Raw genomic sequence first — 27,229 nt, 5'->3', positions numbered from 1 at the left:
CTCTTTGTCCATACTTTAGTAATAATTAAAAATATTTGAATCATACTAAATTTGTAGATTTATGAGATAATAAAATATGACATGATAATTACGGTACATAGTTATGTAATATAATACATAGTGATAAGTTCATCTCTTTGATATTGATGCAGACAATGCCTCTAGAGTGCCTCTTAACTCCCACTTCCCACTTCAAAACAAGGAAGAGCTTCTCAATTCGACTGTATTTTTTATGTGTGGACCGATTTCGAAGATTCTTTTTTAATCGAATTCTAATGCTTTTCATGTGGTTATATTTAAAGTTAATCGAGATCTGATAAGTACTTTTTGAGTTATCCTTGATAACACATACCTAATTGACTAATTTTTAGTCTACCTACGTTGTATTAATCTTTTTTTCCTTTGCTAGCAGACAATTATTTTACAGTGCAATGTTAAACTGAGTTTTGTCTACCGATAATAAAAGAACTGTTGTATTTATATATTGCTATTGTACTAAGAAAAGTAATATTTATAAAGATTAGGTACATGGTAGTAGTCGGTCGATGTTTCTATAACTTTTCGAATACAACTATAAAACGCAGTCAGGGCAAGTGTTCGTCATGGGTTTTTCCTTTATCGGCTCATATAAATGATTGCGGGGAATATGGTTTATATTTGCTATGGCAAAATTAATCGTAGTTCTTAACAAAATCTGCACCAGCTAATTAAATCCCATAAATTTCTTCGAATCGAGAATATCGATAAAATTTCTTCCATTTTATTTATTTCATTGGCTTTGTAAAGCACAATATTTTACAAACCGTTATAAAATTGAGCGTTGCCGTCGATATTCTATTAACACGAAAGTAAGTAAAAATCCATTTAATAACAGTTAATTAATTATTTGTGAATCATTATTTTAATACACTAATAGGCTGGGTTTTTTACTAATTTACAGTTGATATTTGCGAACTGGGCTCTTGGTACGCCACTAGTTGCAAGCGGCGACTTCGAGTCGGGGCGTCGGCACCGTATACATATTAACGAGTTGGAACCGACCAGACAACACGCGATTCTTGAATAATATTATATACAGGAACTTCACACAGCCGGGTAGCCTACAAATTACATTTTCTACAATGATTATTACTTAACTGAATTTTCTATAATAATAATAATAATAATAATAATATTTATTTAGATGAAGATTACATTATGAGGAAAATAAGTTATAAGTAATTTTTACACAAAGTTTTTTACACAAAGTTTGACAACACGATTAGCGAAGGACTGGTGCTCAAAAAAGGTATAAAATACCTGTACTATAAGTCACCAGGTCCCCCCCCCAAAGTTAAGAATACAGGATCATGTGCTCAACTTGTCCAAATGGAGACAAGCCTCGCAGATGAAGGTATATGTAAACTTGTTTTACCAATTTATAATAATTGCCAACAAAGACCCAAAAGGTCAACAAGAAAATTTAGGTAATTAGAAAGAAAAATAATAATAATAATAATAATAGTAATAATAAAATACAAACAATTATATACCCAGAGTCAGCTGCTAGTGAACAAGTAGGTTTTCGGTATCATCGTATGTGAAAGATTTGAGCCAGTTGGTAATAGTGAATTTACATTTCAGTCTTGGAAGGTGATAAATGGGTATACGGGAGTTAACCCTGTTATAAAGAAAGTTTCCCAAGTAATAGTACTGTCTCCGAGCTAGAGCCGTTGAAACCTTGATAGAGGGGCATACTTTGTTTTTACGTCTTTTGTCTTGATTAATTTTAGGGTCGAATGGGAGCTGAGAATGCTTTTTTAACAGAATACGAGTTATAAACAATTTCCTCACCGATAGGACATCCCAGGATTTATAAAGATCGTCGGTCGGATATCTAAAAGGAAGTGACGCTGCTGTTTTAAGGATTGCTCGCTGGGCTCTCTCTACACCAATAAGGGCTGACTTACACGAACCACCCCATACAGTGATGCAGTATGTTATAAGGGATTGGCAGAGCGCATAGTAGACAGATTTGATAGTATTCCGATCAGCTACATGTCTTAAGCATTTGAAAATGTAGATGAGTTTCCTTAGTTTAGCTACGAGAGACAAAATATGGGGCTTGAAGGTGAACGCAGAGTCAATAATGACCCCCAAGTATCTGATATTGTCCACTCTTTCAAGAACCGGACATACACAACTGGTGTATGAAGCTGGGTTGCAAACATGTGCTCGAATGATGCCAAAAGATGGTAAACCCTTTTTAGTGGCGGAGAAAGCCAGGTACTTGGTCTTAGTTGCATTTAAAGTCAGGATGTTATTTTTTAACCATGCCGATACACTGTCAAATCCACGCTGTGCAGCATCATACACGTCCTCCCACGTACTGCCGTCAAACAGTAAAGCAGTATCATCTGCGAAGGAAATAATTTTTCCTTGTGGGATCTTCATTCGACAAAGTTCGTTTATGTACACTAGAAACAACGTGGGACCAAGAACGCTACCCTGAGGCACCCCATATGAGATGGGTACAATGTCGCTTGTTGTTTGACCGATCCTGACTCTTTGCCTTCGGTTTTGCAGGTAGTTTTTAAAAAGCAGAAGAGATAAGCCTCTCACACCAACCTCCTCCAACCTATCAATTAGTATAGAGATAGCAACCGTGTCAAAAGCCTTGGCAAGATCTAGAAAAATTACGAGAAGTTTCCGTTTATTCTCAATTCCAGACATTAATGTGTTTGTCATCTCGATCACTGCGTCCTCCGTTGATCTACCAGCACGGAATCCAAATTGTGAGTCAGATAATATATGGTTGGACTCAAGAAAAGAAACTAACCTTTTATTCATAAGTTTCTCTAAAATTTTGGAGAGAACTGGCAGAATCGAAATGGGCCTATAGTTGCTGACGCTGGACTCATCACCCCCCTTGTGGATTGGCTTGACAGTAGATATTTTAAATTGCTCAGGGAAGCAACCCGTGCTTAGTGCAACATTACAAAGATGGGTGATGGGTGCAACGAGCAAATTACAGTTGCGCCTAATAAGCCAGGCGGGGATATTATCAACTCCAGCGGCACAGCCATCTTTCAGAGACATGATAATAACCTTTATCTCTCCAGGATCAGTGGGCCAAAGCAGCAGAGAGTTGGGAGACCTGGGGAAATCATGCTTACTTTGAGCAGGTGTGACACACGGCTGAATGAGCTTCTCAGCCAATGACTGTCCGATTTCGCAAAAATATTTGTTGACAGAATTAGCATTAGCAACAGGATCGTCACCACAGAGTAGGCTCGTAGATTTGTCCACCTTATTGCAAGTATAAGTAATGTTTCTTACTGCGTTCCAAAGTTTCTTTTTATCTGAACCAGCTTCACAAATCAGGGACCTTTCATATTGCCTTTTGAGTTTATGAAGTAGGTCGGTACAGTAGTTCCTATATCGCTTATATGTGCACTTTAAACTATCGTTATTAGGAGCCAGTTTAACTTTTTTATTTAGTCTATCGCGGTTTTTTAGGCAGCGTAACAGATCAGGTGTAACCCATGGTTTTGCTATTCTTTTTCTTTTTGACACAATTACCTCTCTTGTGTTGGAATTCAAAGCATTCTGCAATACATTAACTATAAATTTTGTAATATCATTAGCATCATTCATAGTGAATACGGAACTAAAGTCAACGTTATTTAAGTAGTCACTAGCACCACCTCTATCAACGATCCTTCTGCTATAAGGACCATAGTTATAGTTCTGGGATTTAATATTAACGCTCACGGCGACACTCTCATGATCAGTTATATCAGATCTATTTCCATTAACGATTTTGACCGGTTCAAAAATATTGTTAAACTTGATCGTTTTTTGAACTTTCAATATTAATACGGTTACTCTTATTTTGGTTAGTAACGTCGCTTAAACTTTTAATCTATACATATAATAAAATGGTAGGAAGGTCAAAACTGTACATTGAATATTTTTTTAAAAGAATACTTGGGGCGTGATCTACAATCGATACCGAAGTCAAAAATATAGTTTTTAGAATTTTTGTCTGTTTGTCTGTATGTATGTCCGGGATAAACTCAAAAAGTAATGCATGGATTTATTTCAAATTTGGCACGAATATTATTAAGAAGACAACATATAGGCTACAAATTATCACGCTATCACCTACCGGGAACGAGCAGTGAACCTTTATTTCTTCAAAGCATTCTGTAACAACGTGTAATCTAACGACGCATATTTGAATGTTGTTATTATGTTGATAACCATGCTATAAGCTAGCTTCATACTATAAATAAAGACATTCTGTTGTATATTTAGTATCAGTATTGCACCCGTGCGAAGCCGGGGCGGGTCGATAGTTAATTCATAAAAATATATATAATTTAAATCTGTAAAATGACGATTCAAAGCCTACTTGTAGAAAGTATTTTTTGATTTTAAATTACGGTTGGTTTTATTTAAGTAACAAATTACTCATTTTTGTAATTATATTGTTGTCATTAGGTGATTTCAATGACAATAGGTCACACACAAGCTTACGCCTCTGACTCAGCTGTGACGGAATCTCGCTTCTAAGTAATTGAACTAGAATCAAGGAAACAGATCTGTCCGAGCGAATTACAGTCAGCTTTAAAAGGATAAATTTGTGTATTATTCATATTATTATAGACGAATACTTTTATTTCAATAATAAAAAAATTTACCGAATAGTTATATATTGTTTACGCCGTAACGATATTATATAATTTATATATGTATAAAACAGTGACGTAGCGAGCGTAACTCGCGCCCGAGGCACCTTTACCTATTTAGAACCCCCCCACACCTCGAAAACCATATAATAATTATGTCCAGCAATTTTTGGTTTTGCGGACTATTTGGCGTCCTTTGTGAGCCCCCCCCCCCCCTTGAAAACCATATAATAATTATGTCCAGCAATTTTTGGTTTTGCGGACTATTTGGCGTCCTTTGTGAGTCCCCCCCCCCCCCTTCTAAAACCATATAATAATTATGTCCAGCAATTTTTGGTTTTGCGGACTATTTGGCGTCCTTTGTGAGTCCCCCCCCCCTTCGAAAACCATATAATAATTATGTCCAGCAATTTTTGGTTTTGCGGACTATTTGGCGTCCTTTGTGAGTCCCCCCCCCCCTTCGAAAACCATATAATAATTATGTATAGCAATTTTTGGTTTTGCGGACCATTTGGCGTCCTTTGTGAGTAGCCACCCGGCGCACGATGTCCCCCCCCCCCCCTCTTGCGTCTCCCTCGCTACGCCACTGGTATAAACATAAATAAAAACCTATTTTAGATTGGACTTTACTATCGGTAAACATTACAAGTTAGTCTTTAAATGAAATGTAAAAACAAACGTTTCGAAAAAAAAAACGCCAAACGAAACTACAAACACACAATCATAATAAAGTCTCTAATAAAACAAGTAATCCAGGTCGAATTAGAAATTAAAAGTGCAAGAAATATTAGATTAAATTTCACATAATATCTATTGTTGACCTAGAGCCGGCACTCTCGTGTACGTGAGAAAGGTCCGCCGCGCCACCTGTAATCGGCGACCCATATGAAAACTTACTTTTACACACGCGAGCTTTTCGTGCGATAATAACTATTTAGCTATGGATTATTTACTTAAATAAATCACTTTTACTTTTTTTGATCGCAACCTACTGCATCATAATATTAATACAGACAGAAATATCACTTAACATGTTTTGCATAACGGAAAACACTTTCCTCTGCTGCGTTTATGTTAAGCTGGCAAGTTTACTTAGGTCGACAAATTTTTTATTAAATGAAATAAAATATTTGAAAACACTGTATTAATATGAAGCGTCTACTACAACACGTTATAAAAGTTTTAGAACGTATGTGGACGAATAAATATATACGATTAAAAATTTGAACAAGATTTGACATAAGTATATAGCGAAAATGTAAAGTAATAATAAAGAATTAGGAATTGTAAAAAAAACCGGAGGTTATTAACCTCGTGTAAAAAAAACCTAAAATTCCGATTTGAATCGAACTAAGTATGTTACATGCCCATGTATGTTATGAATTTAGAAGTATCGCTTAGTTCAGTCGCTGATCACGGATTACGATCAAGGCCGATGGAGTCTAGGCTAAATGCCACCAGCTGGCGACCAGCCAAAAGGCTCCACTGAGCAAAACGAACTTTTCTTTACACGACAGGCTTTTAAGCAGCATGCAACAGTGTCTGGGAGCAGGTGTATAAAAAAAAACAGATTTATACAAATTATTACAAACTTCTTCGTTTAGTATTTACCGTTTTAGTTCTGTTATTGTATTTATAATATTATTTGAGATTTTTTGAATAACAAATTTAAGTTAATGTAACAAAATCTACTATGATTTCGTATTAAATTTATTTATCCTAATCTTAATACGATAATTAAGGTCTAAAACACAGTACAGCCATGACTGCTAAGAATTGAATGAAATTAGCCTAGTTTTAAGCCTGGTACCTAAAGAAGAAACCGACCTTAGCTCGTTAAACTACTAATTGGTACAGTTGAAAGCAATTACTTGTGTACATAAAGTCATGGGTAAATAATATATAAATAAAATTACTATTTATATAACTATACTAACAACTATTTATATAACTGTCCTATAGGTAAAGCTGGTAATTTTTCATCATGCTATAATTGATATATTTCACGCATATATTTGGAATACACAAACGTAATGTGTCCAGTATTAGTTATTGATATGAAACTTCAAAAGTTAAACGAGTATTAACTTCTTAATTTTACTAAGTCCTTAATATATGTAAAGTTCATACAAACACTTATTTTCTCTACGTAAATATACCATATAAAGACGTTAACCCAATAAAGGCGTGAGAAGACGTACGAGTGTAAGACGTTAGTTTATATTGAAAGATCTTAAAGCACACAAGACAAAAACCGTGATAACGATCCGGTGAGAAAGTTTACTAGAGTACGAAATCCGCACCGCACATTTGCATCTTATTCTCCCCAGCACAATGCGCTGAAAGCGAGAGCTTCAAGTACTGTCGAGGGTTTCAATGTCAGTAGTGGCTCGTTTGGACGGTTGCCAGCCTAAAGACCTATTATATTATACTGGAAAATTGATACGCTACAGACTTCAATGTATTGCTTAATTGCTCTGAGTACTGGTCGATCAGATATTTTGGTGGTACTAATTAAGAGGACATTTTCAGATTTCGTACTCTTCCCAATCATCTTAATATATCATTTTTAATAATGTTATTTTAAGGTATGCTATTGAGTTTATTCACGATTACATTACTAAATACACGAATTTAATGAAAACGTAGGCGTCGAATATTCCAAGCGAGTGTATACATCGCTCCGTCGGTCGCGATCCGCTGACGTCAAGACACTGTCAACATTAAATGGGTCAGTAGAAGAGGATGAATTACATTCGGATCAGACGAAAATTATATCGGAACGAAATTTCAGTACTCGAAAAAATATTATACTGGACATATGAAAAAAAATTGATGATTTTAAGAAAATGAAACAAAGGAACCTTTTTGAATATTCTAAAATGAGTTTTTAAATCGAAATTTTCGATTGTATACAACGTTTGTGAATTAATAGCAAATATTTATAGATGTAAAACTTGTCGATATAGATCGCAATTATTTTAAATCTAAAAGAAATCAATGTAAAATATCCGCAGGCTTAACTCCGGCTATCATCTGACTCCGAGCGGCTTACGATTAAGTAAAGAGAGATTTAGGAGTTACCTATATTTAGATTTTGATCGACGTTGTTGAGATTACGTATATTACATTACAACGAATAATTTTAAAACCTAAAAATATATTATTTAAAGGTGAATATGTATATTTTTTGCTAATAATATATACGTACTATAAACATTTGTATTATACATACACGATTTCTATGTAATATGTTTCGTGATTTTGTCTTACAATAAATTACATAACATATTTTTATACTTCTTTTGATACGTATATATACATAATTTTGACTTCATCATACTTTTAATATAGTTTATAATGCAGTAGAGTTATCATCTTTAGTTTTTGTGCAATGAGTTTATCAGACCAAGATTGCATATACGCTTACGGCAGTGCTTCCCCGGCAACAGGTCCAGGGCGCAACGGCCGATCAATACGAGCTAGAGCCGCGCCGCCGCACGCAGGCGACCGAGCCCTTTAGCTTCCCGCCGTCCACGGTTTCAGCGCTACGCTAATATGTACCCGTCTCGCTCTAACTCCTTTCTGCTTCAAATATTTTTTATTTAAAAAAGGTGCAATAAAAAGAAATTGATTTATTCATTAAAATTTGACTAGATTCCCTTTGAACGTTTAATAAGAAACATTTTTTTCGAAATTCGTTAAGGCAGTAAAATATTATCTGTGGGCGAAAATAGTTCTCCTTTTTATTTTAGAACGAGTAATTTTGTTTAAAAATTATTATAAGTAACATAACTGCGGATGCCAATTTTTATTAATTATTCTCTAAGTGTACAAAAATGATTAAAGCCGTATGGACCGTGTAGTTTAAATGTAAAAGGTAATCGGTGGAAACGAGAGAGTAAATAGCGTATTGTTTCCCCGCTACGTAGTCCGTGGACGGTCAGCCTGTCTCGCTACGCTCGCCGATAGCCGGCGATCTCGTTTGCACGATACGCACACACGATTTGCTGTGTCTACATCGCACATTCAAATGTCGCAATCGATGTACTGTTATGCTAAATAAAGTGATACGAACTGGCTAAAGATATCATTATTTTTTGGCGACTAATGTAGCGTATTTCTTCAGTAAAAAACAAATAATAGAATTATGCTGATGACATTCTTCTCAAGGACAATATGACATTAATATGTATAAGGCAATGGAAAATTACCACTGATGGGCAAAGTCAAAAGCACAGGTCATTCATTAAAGAGAACGCTTTGAAGCATTACTTGTACACTGGACTAATCGGAGTTTGATTAGAAAATATTAAACTTTTAGATGCAAAGGCGTTTAGCCCACACGTTTGTTTCTAAATATTATCAATATACATATAATAAAAATGTAACGGATCACTGTCTGTACATGGAAGATATATGAGAAAAAATTATGTTTGTTTCATGTCAATCAGTTCATAAATAAAAAAGTTATGCAATTTAAGGAATCACGTTAAAAGATGTAAATACCCAAAAGGCGGACGAAGACGCAGGGACAGCTAGTTGTTAATAAAATAGTGTCGAAGCGTAGGTTTTATCAGTGCTACCGCAATGGCGATGGCGATCTGTCAACCCCAACAACCCTCTTTGTACCGCGTACGCTGTGTACTATTTCAATTGCTGTCTTCCATGCGAACTATTGATCATACGCTAGGGTAAATATGAACCGTTCGGGGTTATGTATATCTATTACACGTTCATTCAAAATATATTATTTTAAACAACACAAAGATTAAGAAGTAATCCTTGCATTATAATTAAAAATGGAGATAGACAGATAAATTACAACATTTTTTATTAGTAATAAATTATTACAAATATCCATAACATTTATCATCAATAAAAACTATTTTCCATAACTCCCGCTCAACTTCCGTTCGCTTTGCCCAATCATACTTTTTGTAACTCTCTCGTCACGCGTTCACCAGCGTATTCCAAGTCAAAGCGTGCGTAAAGAATTTACTTCATAAAGTTCTTGGTCAGTGGATAATATTTTTTCATATACACCGTCATTAAATTATTACTACTGTTATGCCTATGTTAAAAATATTTTATTGACCATACAGCAAAAGATTAATTACACCTGCGTCTTATTTAATAAACTAAATGAATTAAATATCATTATGACTATATGAATAAAACTGTTAGTGAGCATAATATTAGAATTATGAAATCGTGAAACGCAATACTGCTGTGTGGCTACGACACTAAAGAATTTAGCCACCCCCTCTCTTCCCGTGGGTGTCGTAAGAGGCGACTAAGGGATAATAAGGTTCCACAACCATCTTGGAACTTAAGAAGCCGACCGATGTCGGGATAACCATCCAACTGCTGGCTTTGAAATACACAGGCCGAAGACGGGCAGCAGCGTCTTTGGTGCGACAAAGCCAGTACTGCGGTCACCAACCCGCCTGCCCAACGTGGTGACTATGGGCAAAACACATGAGTTCACGTTTTTTTTGGCGTAAACTTGTGGAGGCCTATGTCCAGCAATGGACTGTATAGGCTGTAATGATGATGATGATAATGATGAAACGCAATACTAAATTTTCTTACAAAATATGAACCTGTCTAAAAATTTGTATCACTACATAAATTCAATCAATAAAGTTTCTTAATGAGGACAACAATGAACAATGAAACACCTTATCGATCATAGCAAGATATACTTATATTTCAATTTTTTTTAAGGGTGATATTTAATATGATAGTTAATTATACTTTTTTTTAATGCTAAAAGCACCTGATAAGTATCATAAAAGAATTATAGGATATTCGAACTAAAATAATTAATAATAGAGTTTAGTAAAACAATTACCCACCAAAGCTGTTATTAGCAGTTGTTAGGATCTAATGTGAAAAGTAGTATTTCTTCATGTTTATCATCATGCAATACCTATTACGTGCATAGAAAGTATGACATTAATGTAGCAATTTTCCGACTATTTGAACACTGTAGCACAGGCATTACGAAGTAAAACTGTAACTAGCCAAGTCACTGTCGTTTTTGGTTACGTTGAAGGCCTCATAATAATAACGTAACGTAATATGATCAATAACTAGTAACCATTTATCTGCTGTGTGGCTACGGCACTAAAGAATTTAGCCACCCCCTCTCTTCCCGTGGGTGTCGTAAGAGGCGACTAAGGGATAACAAGGTTCCACAACCACCTTGGAACTTAAGAAGTCGACCGATGGCGGGATAACCATCCAACTGCTGGCTTTGAAATGCACAGGCCGAAGACGGGCAGCAGCGTCTTCGGTGCGACAAAGCCAGTACTGCGGTCACCAACCCGCCTGCCCAGCGTGGTGACTATGGGCAAAACACATGAGTTCACGTTATTTGTGGCGTAAACTTGTGGAGGCCTATGTCCAGCAGTGGACTGTATAGGCTGTAATGATGAACCATTTATCAGTGCTAAAAATAATATTGTAACCGGCTGATGTCTCTAAACATATTTAGAAAAAAACGGATTATAGAAGTACACACTTATGAGACCATCATAAGAAAAAAAAAATGTTACAATTTTTATTTGTCTTTAAGTATATACCAAAAAATTTAATGCAGTTGTGATCCAGGTTTAACTTAAAATCTATCGTCGTAGGCTTCATCTGTATACGCTGTCTATAAGTGGCGGTATAATATATGAAAAATTGTAGTGAAATCGCAATGAAATTCTTTTATAACACAGACCTACTACCGATGTAATTACAGGGATGTGCCCTGCCTGTGGTTCTAATCAATAAGGAAAAAAATTCCTAACTAAAAAAAGATAAGAATGTAGATACAGATAATGTATTCAGGAATATAACGAGTAACGCAATCATTTATTAATATCGACAGGATAACAGAACAAAGCGCTTCTTGTGGACCACTGCATCCGTCGGACGTATCCTCACGAGCAAATCAAATAAGGGTTACGGTATCAGGTTACCGATATTATCGTTCATTACTAATGTTAATAATTATATTACATTTATAAAATGTTTTTTTTTTTTTTTTTAATTATTTGAGTGTATGACTCAACTCAATGTAACCCACTTATGTCTTTATTTTTACAGAAAATACTTCGTGTTCAACCACACCACTTTTGCAATCATACCGATAGATTTCAAAAGACACGATAGTCATATATTTTTACACTAAGTGAAAGACTTGATATTGTATACGTATCTCTCGTGTCTTCGATAAATAATTGATAATGAAGCTAAATGGCGTATTGTCCAAATCAATTTAAAACACAAAACAACTTTATGTGTAATTTTTCGGTACATTATTTTCAGTGCAATAAAGTATATATATATAACAATGTGTCGCAAATGCTTATTGTTTTTGAAATATGCATGTTGTTTATCATTGACAATTAACGAGGAAATCAAATTTACATTGAACACATAATTAAATATAAATATAATTATATGTATATCCTTGTAGGTCTCCCCACCGCGTATAGAGGTGAGCACGTTAAGCTCTCGGTCCCAGTTGTTATCCGATCCGATCGTTATTCATAATAAAAAAATATATCTATCAACCTGAAGAGCAACAGCGTGGTGGTTAAACTCCGATCCCTCACCCGTATAAAGAAAGAGGCAAGGGATGGGATGGGATGTTAGAAGCTGAATCAATAATCAAAAATATTCTACTTTTATGTGTCAACTATGCATTGTCATTTAAATGGAGAGATTGCGGAAGATGTGCAAATATAGCGTGTTCCCAAAGACCGGACGAATCAATCGACGCTAGCGCACCGCACCCAACTCCCATTCAGGGAACTATTAATTGGACACATCACATTGGCCTATGTCGTCACTTGATTCAATTGGCAACTGACTATTAGGAAAATAAATGAACCGAACAAATCTAAACAGTTTTCGTATGTGTTGTAGTTTTCAGCTTTATCTATGTACATAGTCTGGCCATAAATACTGTTACAGTTTAAAATAAACAAATTATTACATTTAAATTTGGAATCTGTAATTTTTATATGATTGTTCATTGTATTTTTTCATTCGCGCCAATAGACATTGTATAATATTTTGTGATATTAAAATGGAGTGGGGTGATATAAAGAGAGCCGAATCGCTGTGTTTGCATTACACAAAGTAGGTATGGAGCCAAATATATTTTTTAAAACTCTCCATACGCTTGGTATTAGTCCAAATTTTTTGAAAGAAAAAAAATATCTCGGGAGATGAAGATAGTACCTAGAACCCAATGTTAGTTAGAATTCAACGTTCCAGACTTCATCAGAGCTGAAGACTGGCCGTCATCTGTCCCGATCTTAATCCGCTGGATTATGATTTATGGTCAGTTTTAGAGAGTATGGCTTGCTCTAAATGCCATGATAATTTGGAGTCCCTATAACAATCCATACGATTGGCAGGCGTGCTTCTATTGATAACTGGCATCAACGTTTAAAGGACTATTGCAACCAATGGAGACCACTGCAAATAAGCTTGATAAATATTTTAATGGTTTTATATTAATGTATTAAGCTAACATACTGTAATAGTAATAAATGTTACAGTGTTGAGATCGGTCACCAACCCGCCTGCCCAGCGTGGTGACTATGGGCAAAACACATGAAATCGCGCAATTGTTGGCGCGAACTTGTAGAGGCCTATGTCCAGCAGTGGACTGTATTAGGCTGAAGTGAGTGAGTGATGTGAGAGGGTGAGTTACAGAGGTAGGGCTATGTATATTACTTGTTGTTATTGCAGATAAGTTTCATAAATTAACGCACGCACGTTAATGAGACACGTCAATACTCTTTACCACTACTACACACTATTTTGTGCTCCCATGCTAAATAACTATGCATGTGAAAGTGCAAGTCAGCTTCTTTCTCAACAGCTGTTAAACCTTAGTTCAAAGTTTGAAACCATTAAAAATAAAATTGTTTTGATTTAGTTGTATTACTTTACGTTAAAACTACTTTACTAGCATAATTGTTGTAAGAATTGATTTATTTCAAAGTGTATAAGGCCTATTTTATATTAAGTAATAGCAGTTAGTATGTTCGGTAATGTTAGACAAAAAGAGCAAGAAATATTACAGCGCGCCGCTGCTTGGACTACGTCAACTTGGACAGCTATTACGAAATTGCTGAAAACGTAACGCAGTCGCCCCACTTCCTTCATAGTAACATCTTCTTGTGCTGAAGCACCATTAGTGTTTCACACGCGATGAGTGCTGTCAGGCGTTTTGCGACTATTCCCGGTCCCAAACCTCTTCCTCTACTTGGTAACTCTTGGCGGTTTGCTATAGGACAGAAACCATGGCAAACGCGTTCTTTAGATGTTACCTTGTGGAATTTGAGAGCCTTGGCTGGCGCTGGCGGTGCTGCTAAGGTTGCAAAATTATTTGGACATCCCGATTTAGTTTTTCCGTTTTGCGCAGAAGAAACTGCTAAGGTATACAGACGGGAAGACTCAATGCCTTATAGAGCTGTAGCACCGTGTCTAAAGCATTACAAGCAGGAATTACGGAAAGACTTTTTTGGCAACGAACCTGGCTTGATAGGCGTGTAAGTGTTTATTTTAGTTGTAATCTGTATTAGTTGTTATCGATTTAATAATGAATAGTGAAACAAAATACGACTTTAATTTACAAACAGACACGGATCGCCATGGTCAAAATTCAGATCTAAAGTCTCTCAAGATCTCGTGGCTCCAGAAGCCGCTAAGGCTGCCGTACCATCGCTTGACGACGTAGCTATGGACTTTATCGACAGGTAAGCCATAGCAATATATTATACAAATATAATTGAATGTAACTGAAGTGTGCCAGTTCGGACGGTTAAGCGATGTACCGCTAGTCAGACTTATTTTAAACAACCCTAATTTGAATACACTTCAATATTCATTAGAGGGTAATGATAGGCAGTTTGCTAATTAATGTTGGCGATATCTATTGAAACAAGTTCATTCTTATATACAAAGCCTATTATCACACCTTTATGAATGGTATCTCATTTCGCTCATGGCGAATTAATAAATATGTAAATTATATATTAACTACTTCTAATAGCTAGCACTAATCGTAATTATTAGCACGCCATTAGAAATCAATATGAATATGCGTGCTCGTTAAATCAGTGTAATTATTCGTGGTAATAAACTTGGAAGACAATTTAATTTAGTTAAGTCTAATGACAATTTTTTTAATCTCCATTATATGTGACATCGGCGAAATCATGCTAGTTTTGCACTACTAAAAGTAATAAAAAAAAAATGAATTAACTATTTTTTTTTTTAATATTTTCTGTATGAAGCACCTAACATTAACTTTATTTTTACATTAAAAATAGTGTGTGCAATTCATACACGGCAGAAGTAAAACTTCTAAAAAGTCATAGTAAGGTAGACCGTTTCGATTTGTTCCATTGACGATGATCACAGTCTAGTAAAAAAGATGGCAAATAAGCATCATGCAAAACGAGTAGCTTTTGCGTTTTGAGCAGTAGTGTATTCTTTCTCATTCTCCCCTATACATTTATGTGTTTATTTCTTTATGGTGGTGCATTTTCGTTTCATTGAGTTTCAAATCACAACGACTCTAAGGAAGTTTCAATTCACTATTTTTTTTTTCAATTAATACACAGCGATGTGTGGACAATCGTATTACATATCACAAACTAGCTGACCAGACAATTTTGTCCTCTCTTGCGAACCATCAAAAGCAAGAATTTTAAATGATCGTTAAGTTTTTTGAAAATTCATTTTTGTATGCAAATTTCTCAATTTAAATTCTGTAAGACAACAAATAAACAACTACAAATTTTTGTCTGCATAGAAAAAGAAGACTACGCATAGAAGTGGGATGTTACAGACTGAATCAAACAATAAACCAACCAATAAATCGATTTATTATGAAAAAATATTAGTGTTTTATATATAGCCAGACATTTTTTTTTTTTTACTAATAGTCATCTAACTAAATTTTTTCTCTAAGCACGTGCATGTCTCTTGCCTTTTCAAAGTGTTCTAGAAACGAAACATTATTAAGCACTCCTCGTTATCGCGTTACCGAAAACCTGTCGGTGTCTCGAACACGAATTCAGAAAACCGAAGCATATCGATATTTCTGCGGAATGCGAACGCGAATATATTATATGAATTCTATTTACATAACTATAAAAAACGAGTACTCATAACGTTATCACGAAACCGTCATCACTGAAACGCTTTTAGGTCTAAATATGTTACATTACGAGGTCTGAGAGTCTAGTGGCAAAATGTGAAGCAGAGTGCAGAATCACGGTTTAACGACCACATCCGTTTCTAACATCGCCGGAGTTCGTGTATTCGTTTGTATGTTGTGTTGTGTTCCGACTACTGACTCACTGCGGGAAACAACAATCACATTCAATGAAAAAGTAACGTTCCTTATTAAGAGGATTCGACGCATATGTATTTGTCTTACTTAACAAACAAATTCTAAATTTCATGCTTCTCTAAATATTGTGACTGTTTTACAACCTTTTTTAAAAGAAAACGATTAAGAGATTTTATATTTCAGAATGGAAAAAATTATCGATACCAATCGAGAGATGCCTAAAGATTTTCTAACGGAATTATACAAATGGGCTTTAGAATGTAAGTAAAAGACAAATTCATCAATGTCAAATTGATTGATCTATTACTCACTGGCATATTATATTTCAAAATTTTCAGCCGTTGGCGCTTGGGCCCTGGGCACGAGATTAGGATGTTTAAGTGAACAAGATGAGGACGCAAAAGAAATTATAAAAAGCATTCACGGCTTCTTCCACAGTGTACCGGAACTCGAACTATCAGCTCCTCTGTGGAGACTCTATTCAACACCAGCTTACAAAACCTACGTTGACGCTTTAGACTCTTTCAGGAATCTATGTTTAAAGAGATTGACCGATAAGGGAGTTTGCGCTAAAATAGCTAAAAGTTCGGGAGAGAAAGTAGCGACGATATTGGCTTTGGACTTATTATTAGTCGGTGTGGACACCACAGCAGCGGCTGCGGCCAGTTCTATGTATTTACTAGCAAAAAATTCTAGGGCACAAAGAAAGTTGCAAGAGGAATTGGACAAAAACCTTCCCGTAGGTAGACCGCTCAATAGCAAAGATTTAGATCAACTGCCCTATTTACGCGCTTGTATCAAAGAAGCATTGCGGTGAGTTCAATTAATTTACACTGCATATGTAATGAAATTGAGCTATAAAATGCCAATCTTTTGTCTAAGAAGGTGTATAAAATAGATGTAAATAAACGTGCATGATTCTCGTTTGATGTCATTCGTTCAGTATCAAGTTGCTTTGTATGCAGCGTTACTCATATTTACCAACGTTTTGTGGTTTAAGCGGTTTCGTATTTATGTTGCACCAATATGTAAACGCAATGCAGATGTACTCACTGAAAACCTCATACCAACCTAATTTTTTATTCAACGTTGTATCATATTTTATGTTTAGAACGAATTTATACTACAAAGCTTATTTTTTATGTAAGAAAGCTTGCAGTATTTTTATTGTTACAACATCAACTTATAACGCCTAGTTAAATGCTATTTAGGACATAGCTTATTTAGAATGTTAATTACGATAATGTAACAAGAGAAGTTATAGCAATATTAGAACAAGTTGAGCAACTCAGTAGAAACATGATAATTATACATAACAAGTTGAATTACTGGTATTGTTCGGGATATGTTACCTAGTTTATTAAGTAACGAAGGGATTTTTTCTTACAGAATAAAACCGGTCATCTTGGGAAACGGTCGTTGCATACAATCTGACGCAGTTATATCAGGATATGAAGTGCCTAAAGGGGTAGTTTTTTATTATCCATTTTTATATTACGTATGTATGTACTACATAGAAACCTATTACACGGCCATTAAGTTGTCACTTTGGAAAAGACAACGTGAATACTAAAGACATAGAAAATAAAAACAGATTACTTTAAACTACACATACTTTGTTTCTTACACACTTTTTTTCATGCCGAGAAACATATTAATAATTATTTTCTATAATTAATTACACTATTTCTAAATTACAAAATATGAATAGTTCTATAACAAGACACATTGTTTTCACAGTCACACATCGTTTTCCCGCACTACATCATGTCAAACGAGGAACGATACTTTCCTAACCCGCACGAATACGTACCGGAACGCTGGTTAAGAAAAAAAGACACAAACGTTGTTTCATCAGCGGAGTTTCGTATCGATGATAATCAATCGATATGCGAGCACGCAAAGGCAATGCTAGTATCAAAGAAGCAGAGGGAAATAGGAATCCATCCATTTGCGTCTCTTCCATTTGGATTTGGCAGACGAATGTGTATTGGAAAGAGGTTCGCCGAAGCGGAATTGCAACTCTTACTCGCTAAGGTTAGTTAAATGTACTCGGTATTTGCACTTTAGTGAAATATTAATATTAAAGCTGTACAGACGATAGTACTCATATAATATGTACAAAGTTCATTCACATTTAAATATATTTACCACTCATTTTTTCACATTTCGCACTAATTTTAACTTGCCATAAGTGCTGTTTATTTAATGTATGAGTGATACATACGAGTAATCCTTTTAAATGTACCGTTGCGGACATATTTATGGCACATTACAAAAAGAAAACATGAAAAAAAACCTCGTTAATACGCATAAAAACAATTTAAAACTACATTTTTTCATCCTATAGGTTCACGTGAAAAGTAATAGGATATATTTTAATGAGACCCACTGTGTTTTACGGAAAAGAAACCCCTTAATGCTATTAGTGTTTTATTTTCATAAAACCGCGCAAAATTATCTGAAAGTGTATAAAAATGTAAAACTTACAAGGGTATAAAGAACATTTCTCTGTTTGAATATACTTTCATTATTTGCACGCTTGTGTAAGCGGAACAAAGCTCGAAGCGTATGAATAGAAAAATTGTAATTAAGAAATACATTTTAGTCCGAGTGAAATTAATAATAAATATTATTAGTAATTTTTTATTTCAATATACGACTCAATCTAAAAAACTACCTATATAGAACACTAGCGCCATTTCATTATTCAAATTTTCTCTAGTCTTCTAAATCTTCATCATATGAATTAGTGTGACTGTATTGGTCGTTAAATTTTTATATTTAAAACAACGTACTTGAAACTAGGTCTAGCTTTGGTTCTGCAACTAGGTATTCTTATCCTGACAAATTTAATATGCTTGATTTTTTTAAAGCTAACAAACTTTTTCAAATACATTAAATGTCTTTTGCCTTCTGCTAAAGTAAATGACACATAGGGTCTGTTAATCATAAAGTTTATCCAAAAATAAATAAATAAGTAGGTACATACCTCCAGGGCCTGTTTCACCGCAACTCATAAACTACAACTTCTTGATAGGATAAGATATTCATAGGATACGAATCGAAATGTCTGACAGATAATGTATAGTTTAATGGTGCAAAAGAAAACTATCATAAACCATTGTCTAACGGATATCGCTATACGTTAAACAACTTTATCAGTAACCAGTGGAACAGATAAATAGTATAAAATAAACTAAGAACTAAACATCAATTATGATTTTATTATTTAACCTTTGTTTCAGGTATTTCACAAGTACGACGTATCGTGGAGGTACGGCGAGCTGACGTATAGTGTGACACCGACCTACGTACCAAATGAACCGTTACAATTTACAATGAATATGAGATAAAAGGATACGTAGAAAACATTCCATAGTACTATAGAACAATTAAATTAATATAGATAATTTTATATTTTAAAATCTTTGGTATTAAAGGTCTTTGGTAAATGTTCATTCGAAATATTTATTACAAAGTTTTAAGATATAAACGAACTGAGTCGTATACATTAATCTTGGAGAAAGGATTATTATAATTTTATAAATGTTAAAATTAAGACCAATGTTATTACAGCTAACGTATATATTGCATGCATTGTATTTATATTATATTATTTTACATTATATTTTAGGAATTCAAGTGACATTTTCATAATACTATTTAAAAAGAAAATTCCCTTTAAAATAGAAAATGATACATCATTAAAGCGTAATTTTCGTTCATTTTTGTTATGAGTTGCCTTCCCATTTCGTTTAATATTATCGTATATTAGGTGTATTGAAGAAACTATAATATATATGAACAGAAAACCATTTTTAAAAATTTGCAAATATCTACTTTTCACCATCGTCTCGTAGATATAAAATTGCGTACAAAATTTAAATACAAAAATTCATGACATGTTTCTTTTTTTTTACTCTAGCCTTAATGAACTTGATATAGATAACAGAGGCAGCTTTCATCCCAATAACAATGACGTTACAACTTACGCGAACAAAACCAGGTAAAAAACAGGTATTAAAATATATATTGCCACTTACTATTTAGCCGAGTCATTGAGCTGGTACTCGTTCGATCGTCCGAAGCACTCCTGCACTCCGGCGTCCGCCCACAGCCTCTTCATGGCAGCCAGCAGTTCCTCGCTGAACGGCTCGGTGTCTTCCATCCGTTGGATCACGTCGAACACCATCTTGCCATCGCTCTGAATAAACAAAAACATTTTAATTAACATTGATTAAAATCGTCAGTAAGCAGTAAAATTTGATATAGACCACTATTTCCACATCTTCTTTAAATATAAAATACAAAACTAGGTTATTGGTAAAATCCTATGAGCGGCTGACAATTAGTAATTTGTATGAAGGGAAGCTAGTAAAGTTGTTTCATAGTGTATAGTGAGTGAGCCGAAACCTGTCCCTATTACTTTTATATATCTATTTACCCTTTCATACTTTCCCCATCATTACTTAGGGCTTAAACTCATTTTTAATCGTTAACTTCTGGAAATGACCACTTTCCATCAGCTAGCCTATAAATTCGTGAAATGTTTAGTTCCTTTTTATTAATAAAAAATAAAAATTCTAAAGAACTTTTACTTTAAAATAATTTAAATAAAACATCAGTTAATAATCCTATAAGATTGTGATGTTAATCATAAAGTTTATACAAATACACTAAATTGAAAGTTATTTTTTTTTATCAAATAAACAATATTGTACATATTTAATATAAATAGCATTAAAAACCACGCAGGTTTATGACAATGCTATTTAGTAACCAATGAACTAAACATATATATAAAATAATTACATAATTATCCACCCTCCTATTAGAAGCAAGCTGGCTAACTCAAATAAAAAGATGCACACCACTAAATATGTCAAGTCACAATAGTATCAAGAAAGTAATTTTTAAGTTAATTGGTGTAATACTTTCAATCAATTTTGATGGTAAGTCATTTATTAGTGTGTATTTATTATTTGAGAAAATCTTGTTAATATGATGAAGATATTCAAAGTCTGAACAGATTTTCATTTAACAGCTGCGTCAGTTTTATTAAGGCTCTGCGTTTACGTAAATCCAGTTAGGGAGAGCGAGGCTGCAGATGAATTTTTTTTTTCAAAGTTATTACATAATTCGATTTAACCAATTACTGTGGTAATTGGGGAAGTTAAAATGGGAATATCGTTCAAACGAATGAATATTTGTTTGGCGCAGTACAAAAATGTTACTATCTAACGTTTCTATTTCGATCGGGTCTAGTTTTTTTTTCTTTGTTAGCGCGAAATAAATAATTAAAAAATCATAAGTATTTATTAATTTTAATAGCAGTTTTTACGACAAAAAAATTTGCGACCCATTTTATACAGAACATTTAAGATCAATAAGATGAATCACGAATTCACGTAATAACGTTGTCGCCTACCTACTAATTGATCGTGTCATCTAATGTCGAGAAGTGATAAGTAGTGCAAATACATTACGCGTAGGAGAAAAAACAACATATCAATGAAAACAGGTATATAGATAACAATATATCGCGTACTTTTTGCACCTATTTTGGAAATTGAAATACGTTAAATATTTTTAAATAAAAGAGTATTATACAACATGTTCCATTTATAAGTGGATGAGGCCGTATTGTTATTATTTTCTACTACATACATATATTTTGTTTATTTACTTTCTTTTTTTCAAAATTATTTATTTTTGTACAGTATTTGTGTGTGTAAAATATCAATTTAGAAGCAACGCCTTATTCATTGCAATAATTATGGTTTTTTCTGTGGAGTTATTATGTATAACTTCTATTTGTAGTCACCTATGTTATAACAAATTTGTATCGACTCACTGCAGCATTAATGACAAAAAAGAGTAGTCGATAGCCTCGTTCTAGAAAAATCGTGTATCAACAGAATAATTAGCATAGTACTTTTTGTCAATGTTTTTTTTTAATGTCTCTTTAATTATTTAAAGAATAATAAAGGTTACGATACACGCATTTGGTTTTACATATTCTACTGTATGATTTTTAAATCTAACTGTTTTGCTTAATTATTACACAAAAATTGGTATTTTTCATAGCATTAAATAACATTATCATTTTATAGTATCAAAAATATTTCTTTTAAAAAAACCTCCACGCGTTTTATATGTAACATAGACACAAACAGTCTCGCAGGCAGAGATAAGGGCGCACTTGGAGACACTCGTAAATAATATGTAACAAACGAAGTTTTTAGATGAGGCGCCATTTATGCGCCAACATGACTGACTCACTGCAAGATAATAAACAGAAACGATTCACTGGGTACAAGCTGTCGAATCAAATGAGCAAGGGTTAGGCCTCTTTATTATATTTTTACCCGCCAATGCTCGCCAGCATTGCGTGTGTGCTATTAGAATCGTCCGTATTTATACAAAAAGGAACCACACGACAATTTTCGGTTTTTGGGTTTTTTTGAAAATACTCATCTAAAAGTGGTCTAAATTATTAAACAAAAGAGAAACACGTGATTTTCCCCTTGGAAACAAGGTATACGAAAAGCAGAATGGAACCACCAGCAATAATGAACATTACATAAAAAGCAAAAGCGAACCACAGTACCATGGGACATTTTTGTTCAAACAAAGAAACGATATTGCTATCATGTCATTTTATACAAAACAGATCCACACACACTTGGTACCACATTATACATTATTTTATTAATAACAATTATTTTTAATATACCAAATGGAACCAAGTTTCTGTGGTATGGTTAGGCGTAAATTAAATATACAATTTAATTGTCTTTCTTTAATGCTAAATGGAACCACAAGCATTCGGTTCTATTGTGTATAAATAAATATTGTAAAACAGTAGAACCACCAGTATGTGATTCTATTTTGTATACTAGCGGTGCCCGCCATTTCGTCCAAGTGGAATTTAACAAAAAAGGTTTTGTTTAGTTCGCAGTTATAAAATAAATTACTAAAATAAAAGTAGCTTAAGTTACTCGTTGTTATATCAGCTATCTGCTAGTGAAAATTCCGTCAAAATCGGTTCAGCCGTTTTAGAGATTAGGCGGAGCAAACAGACACGTACAGACAGATAAAAATTGTAAAAAAAATGATATTTTGGTATATGTACCGTGTATACATCCATGTGTACCAGACATCAATATCTATATGTATATTGGACCGACGATCTACGTAAGATTGCCGGTGTAGGCTGGATGAGGGATTGCGAAAAACCTGGGATTTCTGGCGCGAACTTGGGGAGGCCTATGTCCAGCAGTGGACTGCAATGAACTGACTGACTGACTGATACACCCATATGCATTAAGTAAAAAGCGAGCATTTTAATATTACAAACAGACACTGAGCACAATTACGAAGAGATACACATCCAATCCCCATGCTAGTGGGGCTAAAACTTTTAAGCATAGAGAGGCTCTGGTCGAAAGCATAAATTTGGCTTTGAAAGAGGTATCCGATTGGGTTGATGTCAAGCTAGTCCAATTTAATGCTTCCAAAACGAAAGCTTGTCTTTTTACCTCTAAATGGAGTCCATTCTCATTAGCTCCGACTTAAAACTACTGGTAAGAAACTAGGTAGCCTCCACAATACTTTACACCGCAACAGTTTCTTACTCTGTACCAAGCACAACTTCGATTGTGCACGGAGTACTGCAGTCATTTATGAGATTGCTCTGCCAAGTACCAGCTTGCTACTTTGGATTCTGTGGATCGACGCGCCGTAAGACTCATGGGTGTCGAATCACTGGTTAACTCCAGACTTCAAGTCTAAAGCATCGACGCAGGGTTGTCTGTTTGTCGGTATTTTACACGATATATTTCGGAGAGTGTGCTCAAGAACTACAAGAAAGTCAGTAACTTAAACTGGAGACGTCATGAACGAGTTTTTGTTTTCTCTTTTTTTTATCAGTTTATTATATATATTGTATATATATTTGTCTATTATGACTTTTATATAACATATATCTTTATTATTACATTTTTAAATACATTAAAAAAAAAGACAAAAAAATTGTGAAAGGTTTGAGTAAAAATTGCTGACCAGGCTATATTTAATTAAAAATTGATGTTTTTTAATATTTATTTAAAAATGCATCTACGATTTTAAAGAATAAATTAAATACCTACCGACAGTACGAAGCCTATAGAAAATGCAAACGTTGGATTGTCTATTATTTTCCTGACATAACTACTGATGAGTGGCAGGTATATTAATACAATATATTGTTCTAGGTAGGTATTTTCACTCACATGTTTAATAAATATCATCATTACAGCCTATACAGTCCACTGCTGGACAAAGGCCTCCACAAGTTTACGCCAAAAATAACGTGAACTCATGTGTTTTGCCCATAGTCACCACGCTGGGCAGGCGGGTTGGTGACCGCAGTACTGGCTTTGTCGCACCGAAGACGCTGCTGCCCGTCTTCGGCCTGTGTATTTCAAAGTCAGCAGTTGGATGGATATCCCGCCACCGGTCGGTTTCTTAAGTTCCAAGGTGGTTGTGGAACCTTGTTATCCCTTAGTCGCCTCTTACGACACCCACGGGAAGAGAGGGGGTGGCTAAATTCTTTAGTGCCGTAGCCACACAGCAATAATAAATATACCTTACACCAAAATGCAGTGCCGTAGCGAGGGGGGGGGGGGGCATCATGCCCCGGGCGCTACTCACAAAGGGGCGCCAAATAGTCCGCAAAACAAAAAATTGTTGGAAATATTATATGGTTTTCGAATGGAGGGGGGGGGGGGCTAAAAAGGGCGCCGAGGCGCCCGGGCGCTAGTTAAGCTCGTTACGTTACTGTCAAAATGAGCGCTATTTCATTGCGAATATTCTGACTTAGGGTAGCCTGCTATCGTCTGGTTTATATGTAACATACTAAAGTAGACAGTAAAATAAATTTTATCAATGCAGATGAAGATGAGAATGATTTAGAATAGCAAATAGGAGAAGATCATGTCTAGTTCGTGTCTTAGACTATATTGATATGTTGAGAATTATAAAAGTACAAAAGAATATAGTCCATACTAAATATAATGCCACGATTTTTATATGAAACAGTAAATAAAACTAAACCTACTTTAACAGTACTTTACTTTAACAATCAAATAAAAACCGTAATCACCAAATAGAACAAACGACCACATGTTTTATACGAACTTCGTTATTTTTACTCAAACTTTCAAAGTGAATTTCTATCATCACGCTCGTAATCACGCACATGTAACGTGAAAAACATAAAACTAACGAAAAACACAGTGAATCAATGCGACTCATTGTCACATCGACACGAAATTACAACGTCACAAAACTAGTTCGGTTTCAGTTACGCAACTTCAGGAGATGTGACACTTAACGCCTCTATCCTAAGCCAACTAAACATGCAGTGAAAACGACGCTACTGGCCATAAACGAAACGAACTTACGTATACTTAGTTTATTTTTATTCGTCGTTAATCTAGTGCCCAGTGCCCTGAATTACGTAAAATAAAACTAAAGGCATTCAGTTTATTATATTGTTTGTCTACATATACAAAATGCAAAATATTCCTAAATACATCAACGCCCAGACTAAATGAATGAATAATGATAGAAGTTTGGAAGTTTTAAAAGGATATTGATTTTGTACTAATAAGAAATGATTTTTCGAAATTAAGTGAATGAATAATGTATAGCACTTAGCCTCTAAATGTAATTATGTAAAATAACTGCTTATGACAATTAAATAATATTTAATAGGTAATAAATAGTAAGAATACAACATCATGTTAATTATTTTACATATAATAATGTAACTGTCTGAACTTTGACTATGTTAAAAGTGATTTTAATTAAATTTATTACCTATAAAAAAATAACCACATAATTAATTAGCAATATTATTAGTCAGAACATTGATGAACATTTCTTCATACTTGTCAACTACAGCTACAAATATCAAAACTTTAAGTCTTAAACTCTTTAGTTTTTGAAAAGATATCGCAACGCGTACACCGCACCTAGGACTCATTTGATATTCACAGCAGTGTATAATTTATTAAAACAACATAACGCATTCTAAACAAAAAGCAATATATCCAGTACTGACATTTAATAATGAATGTCTTTGATAGGCATAATGGTAGCCACACTGAAATAATTTTAAAAGCTTAAATTTGTACATGTATATATACTCGTACAGTATTTTGCATGCATGCACTACCCACACATAAGAGCATATTTGTACATAGTACATACGTAAGTCCCTACGAAATCTATCCTTATAGTCAAGCTGTAATATGTCCAATTCTGTACATTGAAGATAATTTGAAAGTTATTTGTCTATAATTCTATATTGACTGAAGCGCAAATATAATCCATACTGTACGTAAAACTGTATTTTTTTCATATTTGTATTTTTTTTATATATGTATAAACTGTATTTTTTTTATATATGTATATAGCTAAGCTAGCTTTTAGCATAAAATCACACCAAATTTCTTTCCATTCATTCAATAGTCCTCGTATATGTAATACATGTATACGTACACGTGCATATATATGGAAAATATATTTGGTGTGATTTTATGTTAAGACCTAGAACACTTGGTAATATATCTTTTAGACACAAGGTCGCCTGTTTCTAAGGTAAGCAACTGAATGCCTGTGTCAGCTGGCTGACTATGAAAAACTCAAATAAAAAATATTTAGGTAAGTATTTTTTACCCGAGATTTAGCAGTTTCCATTTGAGAGTTAATTAAACCTAAAATATATAATTAACTCTCTAATTGAAATCACGGGTACAGACAGGGGTTTAAGTACCGTGACACATAATTATGTTAACAACGATTATAAAAAAAGTTACATTCATTAATATTATCAAAATATAAACTATTATTTATACCTATTTATTTTGTTACTTGATATGTTTACCATAGTATTAGATGTAGTTCATTTTATTTTTCTTAATGTAATGCTAAAAGTTTGCGGATAGGTAAATAATGTATGTAATGTTGTATGAATAAGTAGGAGCGTTGGAGCAATAAGGTGCTTGTTGGTGTCAGTGCATGAAGACGCCATAGGTAACACGACAGCCATTAAGCACGCAACAGTTTGTAGACGCGCGCCCTCTGGTGGTTGAATATAAAACTAAACTGGATTCTGGAGAGTGTTAAG

At 34.3% G+C, this 27,229-nt stretch overlaps 1 protein-coding gene across 3 annotated transcripts in view; it reads right to left on the bottom strand.

Annotated features, from left to right (window-relative positions):
* Nucleotides 1–27,229, bottom strand: part of LOC123661915 (guanine nucleotide-binding protein G(o) subunit alpha) — a 63,937-nt gene that overhangs the window by 5,926 nt on the left and 30,782 nt on the right. For 2 of the 3 annotated variants that reach the window (XM_045596850.1, XM_045596847.1), the window contains exon 4: nucleotides 20,097–20,257. In XM_045596850.1, coding sequence (XP_045452806.1) covers nucleotides 20,097–20,257 — 161 coding nt within the window. The remainder of the gene's footprint in view (nucleotides 1–20,096; nucleotides 20,258–27,229) is intronic. The other variant, XM_045596848.1, reaches the window with a different exon arrangement.

Source organism: Melitaea cinxia, chromosome 17 (genome assembly GCF_905220565.1).
Source record: "Melitaea cinxia chromosome 17, ilMelCinx1.1, whole genome shotgun sequence".
Taxonomy (NCBI): Eukaryota; Metazoa; Arthropoda; class Insecta; order Lepidoptera; family Nymphalidae; genus Melitaea; species Melitaea cinxia.
Note: the sequence above shows the minus strand (reverse complement) of the source record. Positions and strands in the feature narration are given on the sequence as shown.